Source organism: Trachinotus anak, unplaced genomic scaffold, assembly GCF_046630095.1.
Source record: "Trachinotus anak isolate AG129_WGS33_773 ecotype Australia unplaced genomic scaffold, CSIRO_AGI_Tana_v1 ptg000008l, whole genome shotgun sequence".
In the NCBI taxonomy this organism is placed as follows: Eukaryota; Metazoa; Chordata; class Actinopteri; order Carangiformes; family Carangidae; genus Trachinotus; species Trachinotus anak.
The window spans coordinates 22144956-22162123 of NW_027273859.1; the positions used below are offsets into that span (position 1 = coordinate 22144956).

Here is a 17168-nt window from a genome sequence, read left to right on the forward strand (position 1 = left end):
GGTTACCTCATCTGTCTGCCACATCTGTCAAATTGGCCGTGGTGGCATCATTTCATCCGTACAGATACAGCAGCACACCAGGATGCCGTAAACAACCGCAGAGCAGCAGGTTGGACTTTCCTAACTCAACTCGACAGGACAATGGTCAGGCGCTTCCGAGCTGCAGGACATTTTTGCACTTACACAAGCTGCTACAGTACGTAGGCCCCCGCTCTGACAGCCGGCAGCACAGCCACAGAGGCTGAAAACGACTCTCACTTTTAGCACGTTCATAATCAAACAAACCATTCTATTGCGCTCCTCTTCCTTCGTCTTCCCACCGACACAATCCGCTCAACTTAATCACAGTTTGGAGGCCACAGGGATGTAGCCTACATCCGGCTCCACGCAACCACCTGGGGCACCGATCCAGCTGGTCAGTGAATGGCACACTATGACATGACGGCCTGAACCTTGCATCATGAATCGTACTACAGTAAACAAGCAAGAAAGACAAAGAGTAATGATGGAGAGAGACTTTACCACACAGTTAATGACAGTGTAAGGTAGGCAGGCAATCCATGGCTGCTGGGTGTGGAGTGAGAAAATGAATATTATTGAATCTGTCACAGCTAAAAACAACAGCTCTGAGATCCAGGCTTCATCCTCCACATCCACATTTAACACCAGCGTAGCGTTAAATAACTGCTTTGTCCGAGATATCTGGAGCATTTGGTTTGCTCTTTATCTCATTCAACAGCTGGTTCAAAAGGCTGGTACCTCATTGTAGAGCCAGGCCCATGTTACACCCCTGAACCCAGACCCAGACTGCAGACACTGAGCTGTAAATACCAGGCCAAGAAAAAAAAAAAAAAAAAAAAAAAGCTAAACAACTTGAGGCCCAAAGTCCTGGGTTTGCAAATTCCAAGCATTTTTTTACCCTGCTAGAGCCACCTAGATTCACAGGGGGATACGAGAGGGGCAGAGCCGGGATTTCACGGTAGAGGTGGAACGTAAAGCAGTCTGCTGTTTATCACTGTCTCAAGGGGAGATTTTCTAAGGAGATGTATAAGGGAAAGGTATGCACAGTGAGAGGGCAATTTAAAACTAATAACCCAGACATTGCCAGGTACTGCACTGCCCTCCATCAGCGAGCAACAGTGTACCAGTGCTGTCAGTGAGGAGAGAAGCCTGGTGGCCTGCAAGCTCTCTTGGCCAGCACAGTTTTTTTTTTGTTTTTTTTTTGGTGGATAAAAGATCTTTGGCTGACGAAAGTGGGGCTACTGGCCAGAGGAAGGGAGCAGAGAGAGCTGGGGGGTGGGGGCTCTGTGCTTTTTTTTTTTTTTTTTTTTTTTTCCTAGTGAAAGGCCATTTCACTGCCTGCTGTTACCATAACAACAGGCTACAGACCAGGGGAGGCGGAGGGGTGCGTCACAAAGTTTCTCTTTTGGCTGCAAGACACCAAGCACTGGGGCTGCTATGGGACAACGATTATCAAAGTCCAAACTAGAGAAAAAAAAAGGGGGCCATAGTGGAAATAGTTCCTCCACAGACGACCAAATAACTGGCTGCTTGTGTTCCTTTTTTGTCGCAGATTGTACAAGGGTACTTTGTGTTGTTTTTTCCACCAAGAGACTGCCGCCACAGACTACAGGGCCTTTGCTCCTCTTTCATGTCGATGTTGATCATTCTGATGCTGCACAGATGCTCCAGAGCTAGGAGACACATGACATCAATATGGTATTGATACTGTGACATGAAAATTGATTTCATATGAGGTTTTGGTGATTGCACTATGAAGATTTTGTTTAAATGATGTCTCTTTCTGGTCCAATAAAATGAATTACAGCTGAGTGATGCAGTTTTGTGAACTTGCTGTTACTGTTGTAACTGAGAGAGAGAGAGAGCAAAATAAATGTCACTGCTCCTTCACTCACACCCCCTCTAAAAGGATACCGTCTGAGACATTATCAGTACATTATAATATCATAACTGGACATTTGCAGACACGCCGAGCAGGGCTGTTGTTGTGGCTGAAGGTTACAAAGTAAGGGTATGTTGCTGCAGGACATGACAACAACATGGTAGCCACAAAGCTTGAGCGCAAGTGCCATTCAGATCTCAGTTACAATGTAACCACGGACAGCTGAGCGCAGTTGTCTGCAACAAAAAGTGTCAAAACACCGCAGTTTGCATCGGCGCGGATCGAAAATGACAGCGGCGTTTTTCCACTTGAAGGGAAAAAACTGCGGCGTATCCACACACACACACACACACACACACACACACACACACACCGGTCCGCATTGAAGCTGTGTACGATCTCAATTTTTACAAGTCATCATCTGCCCGGCAGGAGAAAACTAGGCCTGTGGCTATATTGAGCACCACCCCGCAGCCCTGTTTCAGATCCCATTTAAATGCGACATGTGCCGTGTGTTTGCGGATCTACGCGGGCGAGGAGCTGCGCAAAATGACATTAGCTTGGATTGATTTTAGCGCTTTTCCGAGTCTGCTTACCTGCAGATGTTCCTGAAACCGTATCGGCAGTATCTGAGCCATTTCTGGAGGATTTCTCTGTCTGAAGAATCCGTGAGGAAGGAAAGGGGAAGGGGACAACAGGAGGAATAGAGGTGGTCTTGTTCTGTATGCGCCCTGAACGTCCCCAAAAGTCGAATATGATGGGCTGTAGTAGGTAGTCTGGGTGGCTTGCGTTGATATCACACGAATCCAGTGACTGCTCCCATTCACCAGCCCCCCTACACCAGTCCTGAATCAAAAACTCCGCACCTCCGCTAAGGAAACTAGTCCACTTCAACTACTACTGAGCCCCGCGTTATAACCAGTGCCTCCCCGAGCCTTGTATGGATACGGGGGCTGTCCAAAAAATCCGTGCTGAGTAATTGTAAGTGATGACTTCGCAAAAGACGTCCTTGTCTCGGATTTTTCTCCCCTTAGACCTGTCAAAGAGGTCGGATGTGCAGTGTGTACCCCTCCGCCGCAGCCCCTTCCCCCTTCCTTTCCACCAACTTCGAAATCAGGGCTGGTGACGAGCGCCCCACCTTTTCTACAGAATCACGCACATAATCAAAAAAAAAGTGTGTTGTTGTATGAATGGATAGCTGTGTGCCAAAGAGGCCTGCTGACTTTTCAAATAGTTTTTTTTGGGGGGGGGGCTGAAACTGCATCTTTTTGAAGTATACAGACTCTCATTCATGGCCTCTATTCTCATCATCATTATCATTATCATCATTTCCATCATGCCCGGTGACCAGCAGGTTGTGCACAGCTGAAAAAATACACTCTTAATAGTTTAAGTTAAAGTATAAAACAAACATTATTTCTGTCATGAATATGAACTGTAAGTTTGCAGTTGGTCTGAAAAGTATTTCCTTTTAATAAGCAGGGGCCTGTACACTCCTGATGTGAGTCAGTGTTACACACAGGACTGTTGCAAGGGATTTGGTTTGCACAGCTTTAACGTCCCATACTGGAAGATGAAAGACATCTATAGAAACATTCATGGTCACAGTAGAATAGGCTAAAGGTAGTTGTAAACTCATTATTCCCGTTTCCCCTGTAAAGCACTTTGTCATTTTTTTTAGGAAAAGTGATTTGCATATAAAGTTTCTTGTTATTATTTATATTATGGAAACAGCTGTATTTACAGTAGAATGATTCAAGTGTTTTTACAGTTAATAAAGCAGAGGACATCCACCCACCCACCCATTATAGGGTCACAGGGGGGAGGGGGCTGGAGCATGTTCCAGGTAATTTAAATAATGATAGAGCAGAGGCAATAGGTCTCCACGACATTATGTTTTATTAATTAAATTTTTGATTGAAAATCTCTGATCTGTGGTGTCCCGTTGCCTACAGGGTTTAGGACACTGACCGTGTAATTGAATTATCCCTGGGTCAATTCCTGTCAGGGATCTTTTCTGCATGTCAGCACCTGCCTCTCTCTCCCCTCACCTCCTGTCATCTCTACTCTCACTGCCAAATAAAGGTAGACATGCTAAAAAAAAAAAACTACAAAAAAAAAAACTACAAAATTAAGATGAAATCTCTAACTTGAAATGAAATTGGGTCATTGTTACTTTAAAGTGATTCTACAAGATATGGTATAGTGAGCTGCTGTGCTGTATTTTCCAAATCACACAGTGTTGTTGGAGTCAGGGTCCTGACAACATACCACTTTGTCATCCCAGCAGCAATCACACAGATGCTCCACACCCACCTGCTAAATGACACTGGCTCCAGGAAGTCATTTAGTCCTCATTTACACTACCGGCCTATGCAAATACAGCAGCACGCACAAGCCTCTGCATTTTCAGCCTGCACTGAAACCTACAGCGTAATATGATCAGACAACTTAGAGCTGTGTTATTATTATAAAACTAAAGGACATAACATTGTGGCAGTGTCAGATATGCAAAGCTGAAACTGTACGAAGTTCTCTCTCTATGTAATTTCATGACTTTTAGGTACATTACAGCCAAAATTTGAGCTTTATTTTAAGGGATGGATTTAGTCCATTCGGCACATAAAAATTTCAATGGCTATGATGTCAAGTTGACCATTTATTTGTCCCCATACAAGCTGATATCCCTGTGAAGAGAGTGGTCACAGTTCTACTGTAATGTTATGCTACTGTAATGTAAGTGGATAATGTTGATTTTGCACATACTTATCATCCTGACATGTAGTGCTCTGGCAGGCCCAAGATTTATGGTTTGGCTACAGAGGAGGTGCAGGTCTCACCCCGACAGGAAGCAGGTGTAACCACCAGTGTCTGATCACGGCCACTGGGAGGCAGCTCACACACACACTCACACACTCACACACACACGTATGCACGTATGCACAAAAACAATGTAAAGCAGATACATTTTTAATTTGTGATCTATATTACAATATCACACCAAAAGGACATCTCTAACATACAGTCTCTTCAAAATTAAAGTTATCAAACTAAAAAAACAAAGCTAGGGAACAGATACACGCCAGATCCATACTCACGATTAAGATCAAATTACTGATCAAGCAGTTCATACTGCTTGAGCAAAATAATGGAAATGAGTAAGAGGCTCAAAGAGATGGTGAAGATTATAGCTGCATGTTGTGATGTGGTTTGATATCTTATACCAGCAGAAATCTACTGTTTGTGTCTTGAAAAGTCAGCAAAATACAGTGATCTGACCTCAAGCTCTCCATCCAAAGATGGAAACATCCAGACTTGAGGATTGTTACAGTAAAACATAAAATCATCTTGTCAAACTACAGAACTTGATGGGCTAAGAGATTTATATTTTGGGTTTATGCTGCCATCATGTCATCTGGCTGCTGAGTGCCATGGTGCAACAGTTTGTGGGATTTACAGCATCGGTGCAAATATTTCAGTGCTATGAAAGATTGCATTGTGTATTTCAATGTATCAAAAAAAAAAAAGAAAGAAAAGATTTTTAGACTGATTTTACTGAGTTGTAGTTGTACTTTTGCAGGTGACACACAGTGAGCCTGCAGTATTTTCCAAGTTGGAAACCTTTAAATAATGCAATTATCTTCATATGACTCAACATGAGAGAGGCTGTAGTGGTGTAGTTTTAAGGGCGTGCAGGCTGGGTTAAATATGCTGTGTGCTTGGCCTGGCTCTTGCTGTCAATCAGAAGCAGCTGGTTATTTCTGTAGTGAGAAATCATTTCGTCGAGACTGGTGAAAATCTGAGAGAGAGAGAGAGAGAAAGGAACACAAGTAACCGAATGAAAAGTCTGAAATTCGTACTAAGCTACAATCCTTCCTTAGTCCTGTTCTCCACACCGATTTGCCCTCACCTCTTCGTTCTTCTTGCCCTCTTTTCCGAGGGTGTAGCCTTGTGTTTCCTCCAGGAAGCGAATGGGAATATTGTACACCTTCTGCTGGTAGAGCACAGCGAGGGTGTAAGGCTGAACCGAGCTGTGTCGGATGAGGAAGGCACCGTCCTACAACCAGGAGAAAGAGAGGACGAACAGGACAGTCAGAAATTTAAAAAAGGGATGGAGAAAAAAACTTTGGGAAGCTTTGGTATGAGAATGAAGATTCAAAGAGTATAGGGAGGTAAAAATAAAAGTGAGGGATGGGTTTAAGAATTGAGGGGAGTTAAAAAAAAAAAAAAAGACTCACATATCAAGCAGAGTAAGTGAAGGAAATGGGAAAAACAAATCAGTCATGGAAGTCCTGAAGGTGTCTGATGCAAGTTTGGCTTTGATTTAAGTTTTGGGTTTGAGTGTCAGTGAGAACATGCACACAAACACTCAGTAAGTTTCTTCATTGCCTGTGTAGCACCTTCGCCTTAAGGCCTTGTGTTTGCTTGGAAATGAAAAGTAACTGTGGTGGAAATAAGCTCCCTCCCCATCATTAACTGTTAATTCACCGTGAAGCGAAACATCGGACTCTTTGATTTACCTTGTTGACCCTCTGTAAGAGTTCCTCAGCTGTCTTTCTGTTGCAGTCTCCAGCAAACCACTCTTTACTCTGCAATATGACAGATAGTAAATATATGAGTACCAGTGTTTTAATCCTGTGTTTAACAGTGGTGGAAAATATCTACGTACATTTACTCAAGTTCTGCATTTAAGTGCAGGTTTGAGGTGTTTATTTGAGTATTTGCCTTTCATGCTACTTCATACTTCATACTTCTACTACATTTCAGTGATAAATGTTGAACTTTTTACTCCACTGCAACAGTTACTTTTTGCATTAAACTTATTATGAAAGGGTAATAAAAAAAATATATAACACAAATTATAAAAGCAGTGTCTACTTGAGGCCCTTCATTCCAAGTTAAAAATGAAATAACAGTTTGAAGCCCAAAGAGGTAATATTTCACCAAAAGCAAAGAGTGGAGAAAAGTTGAAACATATTTGTGCAGCAGAACTTTGATTTTTTTTTTTTCATTAATCATCTCACAACCCATCAGATTTATCATGTGACCCTTTGGAAGGTCTCGACCCGAAGGTTTGGAACCACTGGATTAAAATACCAAACAAACAACATTAACGATCAACTAATGTAATATTTGATAACATATCAGTCATTAGAGGCCAAGTACTTTTCCTTTTGATATTTAAGTACTTTTTGCTGATGATACTTATGAACTTCTTCTGATCACTTCTGAATGTAGGAATGCTACTTGAAATGAAATAATTTCACACGGTTGTGTTAGCTCCTTAACTTGAGTAAAGGTTGTTGGTACATCTTCTCAACAGGTGATTAATCATGTTAGATTTTCTGTGATAAACACCATACCTCAATCCCAGATTGTTTGCTCGCCCTCATTCCACCAAAGGAGCCTTAAAACAAATAGAAAACATTTTATTTGTCAAGTGCAGGGTCTGGAAATCCATATTTAGCAAGAGATGGTAAAAAAAAAAGAAGTAAAGTATGATTCATGCAATATTTGGATTACATGAAGTGAAGTCAACCCTCAGGATTTAAAAAGCCCTCTTTTTGAAAAATGTGAGCTTACCCAGGGGCTTAGTGCCTGCCATAGGATGGTTTGGAGGGCTAGAAAAGAGACAGCAAGGCTAATGTTGTACACGGAATTTAATTCTGATGTGTGCATGCACTTGTAAATGGGGTCAACTACAAAAACAAGCTGGAAATGAATGTAAATCATTATAGTTTTTATCACTTTTACTGTCTAACAAACCTCTCCGACCTCTTACCTGGGCTTAGCTTCCTTAAGGTTTGCTGGAAGAGGGGGCTTCATACTGGGGGTTGGTGGAGGGAGTTTGGTAGGAAATGTGGCACGTCTTGCTTCAACTGAAGGAGCTATAGAGGCGAGATATGCACACTCATCATCGTCATGATCAAAATAAGTTGATCAGTTTTAATGAGTAAAGAAGACATGGTATTTACCTGTCTTTATCTCATTTATGGAGGGCAAGAATGAATTCTGAAAGGGAGGAAATAAATGTTACTGTGCAGTTCTGACAAGCTGAGCTTAATTTCCTGCGTGGGAAATGGAAATACAGAGTTAAAATGAAACTTTCTAATTTAGCGTTTATCTCGACGGTCTCACTTTAAATTAGGACAAAGCTTAGCATAAGGACATGATAAGACTAAGCACTGAGATGGATAGACACACTCACAGACTTGGCTCTGGGAACAGGAGGCTTCATCCTACAGACAGAGAGAATGTTCATTTTCATTGCATGTTTAGTACCAGGACTTTACTATATAGTGCCTCCACTGTATCCACCACATTTGCATTTCTCTGCAGAAACAAAGCAGCGTCACTGTCTGATGGGACTATGAAACTATGCAGACTGATTATATCACAGGTTATTTCATATTATATGCATTTCATACCATGTTTTGCTTAGGTAGTAGGATGAAAACTGCTTTGACTCAGGGTGAGGTGCACTTACATGGGTATGGGAGATGGTACAAGTGCTGTCTTGGGAGATGGAGGCATCGGCCTCATCGGCCCACGAGGGGCAGGAGCGCAAGCTGAGGAGCAGGGAGGAAGGAAATCTTCATTTTTAACACGCTTTCTATCATCTGGAAATGAAATCTACTTGTCTTCTCATTGGAATATTTTGAAGTGGTCCACGTAACTGTTGCTGCTGGATCATAACTCCCTCATCAAGCACACACAAGGCAAATTCTTGTAAAATGGAACTCAGCCTACCTGCTTCTGGCTCTAAATACAGGTCATCATTATCTTCCTGAAAACAAAAATGACAAATATTATAATATAATGATAATGTATAGGAGCATATTTATTAATATACACTGGGTAAGTCGGGTAAGAATTCCTGATCCTGTTTGTATAAATTGTCTGACATGAGCTGTTTTATTCATGCTTGCTTCCTAATTTTTGATTTATATGAAGTTTAACGTTCATGTATGTTTTTATGGGCTGAATCGTTCTGTCCTCGTTGTGCAGATTTTGTGAGAGCTCCCTCTTACCTCAAAGCCTTTTTTCGCAAACTGTTAAACCATTTGCTATAAATCATCAGTTCCTTGGGGTATAAGTGTCTGAATTGATGTTAAATTATCTTTTTTTAGCCCTGCAATAGGTATCAGGCTGTGTTGTCAAACTGTCTTTGAATCTTACCCTCACCCAAGCAAACAGCAGATAATCAACTGCTTAACCAGGCCTTACATCTACATTCCATGAACGTATTTCTGAAACAATTGGCCCCTGGGCACAGACACATTATAGGTTCCCCCCCCGGCGCCTCCTACATAGGAGCAAGACCCTCTGACTGAAAGGGAGGCTGTCTATAGTCATTTTACGCCTCTTTCAGTGACATTTTACAGGAGTAATCTGCTGCATTTATTTCACACTGGAGATGAAGAGAGGCTGCACAATTAGACAACACCACAACGAGCTATACAAAATATTACAGAAAACAATCAAAGAAAAAGGCAGTTGCAGGATCAAATTTTCTAATTGAATTTGTTTTCTAAATTGACTGTATTTCAATGACATATGACTATAGCCTCAGTGTGCTGTGCAGCTGTAATATGAAGGGAAAAAATTAATACTGGATTGGATTTGGTTGGCAAGTATTAAAAGAATGAAAAAAAAAAAAACACAATCAGGACATCCGCACTTTAACTTGAGCTCAAGGATTTCACTTCAAACAGATTGCTCAGAGTCATTAGTCCTTTGAGCCTGTGCCTGGCAGACCTGTTTACTAATCCATGCGTGATTGGCCCAACTGGCTTGATGCGCAGTTTCATCTGAATGCCATGGCCTGCACAGTCGTCCAACCACCATCCCTGCTTATAGGGTTTGATTTTACAAATAGCCACTAATTAGCAACCCCTCTGGTATTAGACACTTTTCCACACATAAATCATCTCCCTTGACCTGTCTTGCAAAAAAAAAAAAAAAAAAAAAGGAATGACACCAGTGAGTTAATCTCACCTGTTCTTCATTTGGATCCAGATACACATCTGAAATGCAGAGAGAAAATACCAGCAGTGATATGTGCTGTGGCCTTTAGTGGTGGAGAAAGGCTTTAAAAATTTACAGTGTTAAGTTAACAAGGTATACAGTCAAACACAGACAACCAGAGAATGGGTCACCTGTTCAGCCAGTTAATGGTTATTTAATCAGTTAAAGGAGTGATCCTAAAGTTCCTCATCTTTCATACTACACACCAGTGGTTGGAAGTGGCTATCATTTAGTGAAAAAGAGTATTTAAGTACAATATTGAGGTACTTGCACAACAGTATTTCCATTTTCTGCTACTGCATACTGCTATTCCACCATAGCAGAGGCAAGTATTGTACTTTTTACTGAACTACATTTATATGATATTTAGACACTTTATAGATTCTGAATAATAATACAACACATAAACAATGAACAAATCAATTAGGATGTATTATATTCCATACAGTATGTACATTACATACTACATTACATACTATATATATTAAATATGTACTATAGGTTAAGATAAGCTAAGACACAAGCTACTGAGGAGTAGTTTTACCAGCTGCAACATTAAAGTGAAGCAAATCACTGCATCAATAATAATTCTGCATAATAAGTCATTTTACTTTTTGTAAGCTTTGATGGTACTAATTCTGTAATTTTATCTAAGTAAAATTTTTACCTGTAGCAGAGTATTTCTTCACTGTGGTATTACTATTTCAAATGTTCTGAGTACTTCTTCCACCATTAGCTATAAGACTCATTTATACATCATTTTCAGTTTATTAATATCATCTTCTTAGCAACAGTCAGTAAGACTGAAATATTTGAGGGATTCAGGAATTTGTAATAAAAGGCAGAGGCATAGGGCAGAGAGGGATCTTCAATCAGAGAATATCAGCTGGTTGGATCGTGATCTTTGACCTTAAGTTTTGGATAATTGGGCAAAGCCAGAGGGTGTGGAAATAATCTTCAGCTGAGACAATGTGACAAGTTCCTCATCATTTCAGTTTCATAATTTTGGACACATTCAGTGCAGAGTGGTGATTGCTTTGGTGTTTTTTCAGATCACTTTAAAATCAATTTGAGGCACTAGGGTTGCAGTTAAGTTGCAGTACAGTAGGTGGCACTCTCTTCTTTGTTTCCGCTGTTCAACTTATGGTGACTACCCACTTGTGGTTGCATTTATTCATTCTGAACAAACTGCTGTTACTGCTGGAAACACTGAGCACAACATTTCTTGACTGCGCACCATGACATTTTTCCAGGGAAAGATCTGTAAGACAGCAGGTGCACGGCAACAGCAATTGTAAATTCTGTCATGGTGTGGCTTTATCAAGTGACTGCACTTCTGTAAATAGAACATGACTAATAAAACAAATAAAGACATTTACCTTCCCCTCAGCCAATAGTCATTTACAGTCTGGTGGATTACATTTATGAGAGGCTTATTTGTGCTATTTGGTGGAGGTGATTACTGCACCTTCCTCAGTGTTGGATGCAGGGACTGGAACAGGAACAGACCGGACAGGTGGAGGAGGCATCATCTTGTTTCTCCCAGGCTTCTCATTTCTGTCAATTTCTGGTGCTGGGGGGGGGGAGGATATAGTTGTAGTCACATTGAAGTGAAGGAAAGGGTTAAAGAGATGAAGAAGGGTGGGTTATACAATACATAAACATATATAAAAACACTGTTGTTTGAGTCGCTGCAAACGAGTACAGATGAACGACTCACGTTTCCTGGCGTTGGGTTCATAGGAGAAAACATCAGCACGTTGCAGCGGTTTCTGAATGACAGACGTGAGATCATTTCATTGAAACAAATGCAACATTTCAAACACCCTTGAAATCTCATGATGGATGCAGAGGCACACAGACAAGTTACCAGGGGTTTTCCCGGCCTGGGTGGAGGAGCAGCCTGCCTCTGTGGAACAGCAGGGCTGGACGTCCTCTCTGCACAAAGTTGCATTAGTTAACAGAACTTCAGGGAAAATGTCAGTTTTATATTGTCGTATGTATCTATGCTGAGCAGCTCTTTGAACTCTTAATACCTAACCCTATTTGCCGTAGTGACTCAGTGCATTGCTGTTACCCAGATACACGTTCTCCTCCACTTGTCTCTGTGGGACTTTCATAGCCGGACGCTCACAAGGAGGCGCTTCATACATGTCGCCATCCTCATCATCCTGCCATAATGAAAGTATGAATAGGAAACTGCTTGAGGGCGCATTCATGTTGTACTTTTAGAATATCATCTGAGACATTATTTTTCAGTTTCAGCCAAGTGTCTGCATTTTACAGTATATTGTGCACAGCAGCGTAAAATTGTCCAGGAAATCCGCTGGAGTCAGAGGAATGCCAAAGAAAAAAAATTAAATTATCATTCATTTAGATTAAAAAATGTAATCCTCTTCAGTAAAGGAACAAGAAAGAAGCAGCAGAGCCAATGGGAAATGCATTGTTGGATTATGAGACAACACGCCACTGGGCACAGACATGTAAAAGGCTCTGCTGAACAGCTCCTTGAACTGTTAATAATCTAACCCTATTTGCCAAAGTGACTCAGTGCATTGCTGTTACCCAGATACACATCTAGGAAAGTAACAACAAAGTCATTTGGTGTCTTTCTGTAGTTTTTTTTTTTTGTTGTTGTTGTCTCTTTGTAGTGGTTTGATGCACTTTCAGCAGGGTACATGTAGTAACAATATCACAGATGTTTAGAAATGACACCTTCAATGAGCACCTTCAATAATACTGTATATGGATAAAACCTGCCAAAGCACGGATTAAGGAACTTGTTGTTTTTTCTATACTTACAAACTCATCCTGAGGCCACCCAAACCCTGCATTGTTATCTGAAACAGATTAGAAATAAGACACTGACAGATAATAAAGGCAATGATCCAGCAAAGAAAGGAAAACAAGAGGAATCAAAACATTTTCCCCTCAGGTCAGGTTAAAGCTCACCTGTTCTTTTAGGTGGCGCTGGAGGTCCACTGTGTCTGAGGGAAAGAGGAGAGGTGAGATGGTGGAGTTGCATTTTATTTCATGTATAATACATTTACAGCAGCAAAGTCAATGAGCAATGATACTTACAGGTTCTTCAGTTTTCCAAAGAAGCTCTGAAAAACACACAGAAACCTCAGATTCAGCACAATTTCAACATAGACAAACTACTCTGAGCTTCATCCCTGGCTAGAGATGATTTACTTCTAGGTATGTATCAGTTTCATCATCAAGCCTGAGTCAGTGGCTGCTTTTCTGGGAGGGTCACACAATAACAATGGAGCTTTATTTTGTGCTTAAGGGGATTTTACATAAAGTACCAGGTAAGACTTTATTCTAACACCCTATGTAGAATTTTAAGCAGAATTTAAACACTTAATAAATGGTCTATACAGCACCATATCACTGTATAATTCAGTCAAAAGTAAATATAAAGACATTGCCAGCATTTATCAATGTATCTGGCAGATACATTTACCAGTGTATCTGCTGATGACTCCCTCTGTCTTGTGAGACTTCCCAACACAATATAAAGTAATTAAAACTGACTAATTTAACTGGATATAATCAGAATCAGCAGATAAAGGGAATTTGACTCCATTTTCTAGTAGCACTCACTGTGTAGATACAAAAAAAATGGAAATAAATATGTATGAAAATAACACTGTAGAAGAATAATATATACAATATACAGTGTTTATATACCTGGCATAGTGGTTTCTGTTTGTTATAAACAAGGATCAGTAACAGTGAAAAGGTGGTTGCAAATAGTGCTTAAATAGATATTGAATGGTTAAAGTAATAGGTTATTTTCAATACATACTGTAGATGGTTATGTACAGTATAACATGTATAAATGTCTATGTAAAGTATGTACACCATGCTAACATTAAAATGTTGCTTAAGTGATCAAACAATATCATAAACTAATCAAATTATATAACACAATTATCATCCAAAAGGGAGTTTAAAGCTGTTTATACATACATATAAATATATGTATTTATTGTACATAAATGTTATATTATTGAAGCATTCAATAAGCAGTCTGAAGAGGACTTATAGTTGTTCTTTATATTATGTTGTTGTTGAAAACTATAATGCTTAACACTGAAAAATATCAATATATTTGTTTATAAGTACAAAATATCATTAGTCTGTACTTTATTTTACTACTTCATACCGCTACTCACTGTAGATCATAGGTAAATGTACCTTTTACATTTATTTAATATCCTTAGTTACTAATTACTTTGCAAATTCAGACTGATACATGAAATACAACATGTATTCAACAGAGAAATAGTGATGTATTATTACAAATTAATTAAGATGAGACCTTTGACCCCCAGAGGGAAATTCAAAAGTTGTCCAGCAATATAAAAGGTTATTCAAATTACCCCCACCTTTGTCAGCTGCAACATTAAAGTTATGTAAACATTAATGCATTAATAATTGTGATCTAATAATATAATATATATGATTCTGAAATTGGCCATTCTGCACAATTAATACTTTTGCTCTTGGTACTTTAAGTGTATTTTGATGCTACTACTTTTTTACTTTTACTTAAGTAACAAGTTGAATGCAGGACTTGTACTTGTAACAGAGTAGCTCTATTACTATTTTTACTTAAGTTAAAGATCTGACTTCTCCCACCACTTATTATTTGTTCACGTACTTCTAATAAATGTTAAATGGGAGGATTTCAGTATTCTCACTGTATCTGTGAATCATATCTTTATCTTTTCTGTCTCTGTTACTTTTCATTGTTGCTGCATTCAATTTTAAATCAATGCTGTTTGGAAACAGGAACTCCTCAACATCATGAGTGAAATCACAGAAGAGTACATCTGCAGGTATGTGACTGAGGTCAGCAGGAGGAGGTGGAGATGAATGCATGCTTTGAGTGAAATCAGGAAGTGGAGCGACAGTAGCTGTTTTCCCACAATGCCAGGCAGCCATGGAGGAAGTGTTGTAGAGTAAATGATAATAGGCAGACAGAGAGGGGGAGAGGAAGGACCTGCAGAGTTTCTATCTCTCACACACACCGGGGCACCAAATGTCAGAAAACAGTTGATTTTCTGTTTATAGATTTATAGTTAGCAGGTCAGTGGCGATAAAAGAGAACTGCGCCGCTAATTCTGCTATTTACAACTTTTATCTGGCACAGTAACTTCAAATATATCTGCATTTTAAGGTTGGGCCAAGCAACACTGACAATGTTCTGCTTTGTCTCAAAGTCAGTGTTGAACTGCTACCTGCTGTAACTTCTCTCTGATGGGAACTTTACAAAACATCACCTGTAAAGTCTCAGGAGGAAAAAGGAAAAAGTTCTGTGACCATGGGGTGAAATCTGATGCAAATGAGGAGCAGACACACTGAGCCACAGACAGTAGAAATAGTGTATCTGTGTTACCACAAGCATTTATATTATTTTAATGAAAGTGAAGCACTATAATTTAGAATTTTTATACTTCAGATATTCAGATATTTCAGTGCTGGATATCAGTTTTTAAACCAACTCCTCTGATTGTAATACAGGATTTTTCAGTTTTCAGTTAAGGGCAACTGTCTGCTCTGCCTTTTCCACACTATAGTTTTAGTGTATTCACACACCACAAAAAGGATCTTACATCTATTTCCTAATGTTTATTTTCAGCATGTGAATATACAGGGAACTCCACCAGCCACAAAACATTCATCTGCATGAACTTACTGACACCAGTGGGAGGGTCCTATCAGACCAGAAAAAAGGGTCATGAGAGACCCTACAGCTGTTTTCCTAATATTTTTGTGTTACCAAAACCCGTCTGAGTATACTTTATTCGTAGATATCACCTATATACAATATCTTTGTATGGTGTAGGTTCAATGGTACCAAACAGGATAGAGAGTGAAAACTAACAAACAGGTCATGTTCAGATCTCACTGTGACATAAATACTTCTCAGCGATGCAAAGGACTGAAAATTAAAACTGTTCAAAAAGATCACCACCAACATCTCAGTTAAAAATAAACAGAGAGACACCTCTCTTCTCTTTTCTTGTTATCAGATATGCTAATTTTTTTTTCCTGTCTGAAACATTGCAGACTGAACCAAAGCACTATCTCTGAGTGCAAAACACAGCACAAACTACTGCATGGCCATCTTTACTGAAAAAGTCAGAAATGTATTTTGAGAAAGTGACACTGCTGACAGGAAAAGTCAATGTGTTTTGAGTGAGAATGCAGCTCAACTCCCACAACAAACTAAACATGAAGCTTGACATGCAGATTTTTAAAACTTTATCATTTGAGACAAAAAACAGATAGTGCTTAATCTAAATCTCACACAAAGTAAAACGCAACACACATCGAAAATAACACCTGAGCCAGCTGTGTTATATATATTATATATATATTCTAATCAAAATCCTGAAACATGTTTGATTAAAGCCTGATGAATTGAACTTAGTCAGGTAAGAAACTGATTTTATGGAGGACTAATGAACAAATAGCATGTGTAAAAGGAAGATTCACACACTTGTTTGACCTCTGACAGAACTTTAACATTACTGATGCCTGTATGTGTGTTTGCTTTTAGTGCTATCTGCAAACTCACAGTTGTCTGGGTCATTTTTACTGTTTGCCTTCACACTCCCACACAATCACAACTTTAACAGAGTATCTGCTATTACAGCTCCAAAAAAATGCTGAAATAAATAACTACATGGAAGGTTTTCAAAGCACTCGGTGTCCCAACACTGGAACTCGACCATCGACAGCCCCTGCTCACTTCCTCCTCTACTCCATTCAGAGTTACCAGACTACAAACCAAAATATGACAAAAATAAAATAGTACTTTACCATTGTCATGATTTGGGGTCGATTCTTGCAGCTCAAGTCATGAGGAAATTGCCTTTGTATCGGTTCTTGGATGCAAATGGTTTTAAAGATTGAAAGCGAGTGATACAGAGAGAATGTGAAGTGCAGCTCTAACTGATCTCATTTGCATTTCCTACCTGTGTCAGACAGACAACTTCACCTGCTGCTCTCTACCTTTAACTGAGCTGCAGCCAACGCACAGCTCAAACATGGCATCAAATTTCCCTGCTTCATTTTTATATCATTTGCCACAACTTGTAAATAATATCTCCTTATATCTGCCATCAAAATTCATTATTAACCTTTGATACACACAACAGACACCAGTGAAGTTATTACTAAGTTGTCAAAAAATAAAGGTATTTTTACACCTTTTTAA

The 17168-nt window shown here is 39.6% G+C and overlaps 2 protein-coding genes across 4 annotated transcripts in view; both read right to left on the reverse strand.

Moving 5' to 3' along the window:
• Positions 1-2817, reverse strand: part of cltcl1 (clathrin, heavy chain-like 1) — a 28269-nt gene extending 25452 nt beyond the window's left edge. For all 3 annotated transcript variants that reach the window (XM_071483519.1, XM_071483518.1, XM_071483517.1), the window contains exon 1: positions 2500-2817. In XM_071483519.1, the coding sequence (XP_071339620.1) occupies positions 2500-2541 (42 nt within the window). In that variant the 5' untranslated portion in view covers positions 2542-2817. The remainder of the gene's footprint in view (positions 1-2499) is intronic.
• Positions 2818-4857: 2040 nt separating this feature from the next.
• Positions 4858-16909, reverse strand: LOC139624422 (B-cell linker protein). The gene is made up of 19 exons (XM_071483521.1): positions 16772-16909; positions 13013-13038; positions 12884-12918; positions 12734-12771; positions 12009-12102; positions 11802-11869; positions 11652-11703; positions 11400-11504; positions 9902-9930; positions 8654-8690; positions 8391-8472; positions 8112-8142; positions 7879-7915; positions 7686-7791; positions 7487-7524; positions 7267-7310; positions 6424-6492; positions 5814-5960; positions 4858-5702 (listed from the first exon to the last, which is right to left on the reverse strand). Exons 1-19 carry the CDS (start codon positions 16778-16780, stop codon positions 5586-5588), a joined length of 1164 nt encoding a protein of 387 aa, XP_071339622.1. The 5' UTR covers positions 16781-16909; the 3' UTR covers positions 4858-5585.
• Between the last annotated feature and the right edge of the window lie 259 nt (positions 16910-17168).

What these genes read in the sequence shown, in the direction of transcription:
- LOC139624422 (XM_071483521.1), bottom strand. An exon ending in GGTGGCCTCAGGATGAGTTT is followed by an intron (nt 12,103 to 12,733) that starts GTAAGTATAGAA and finishes TCATTATGGCAG; the next exon opens with GATGATGAGGATGGCGACAT. An exon ending in AGGGCAAGAAGAACGAAGAG is followed by an intron (nt 5,703 to 5,813) that starts GTGAGGGCAAAT and finishes TCTCTCTCTCAG; the next exon opens with ATTTTCACCAGTCTCGACGA.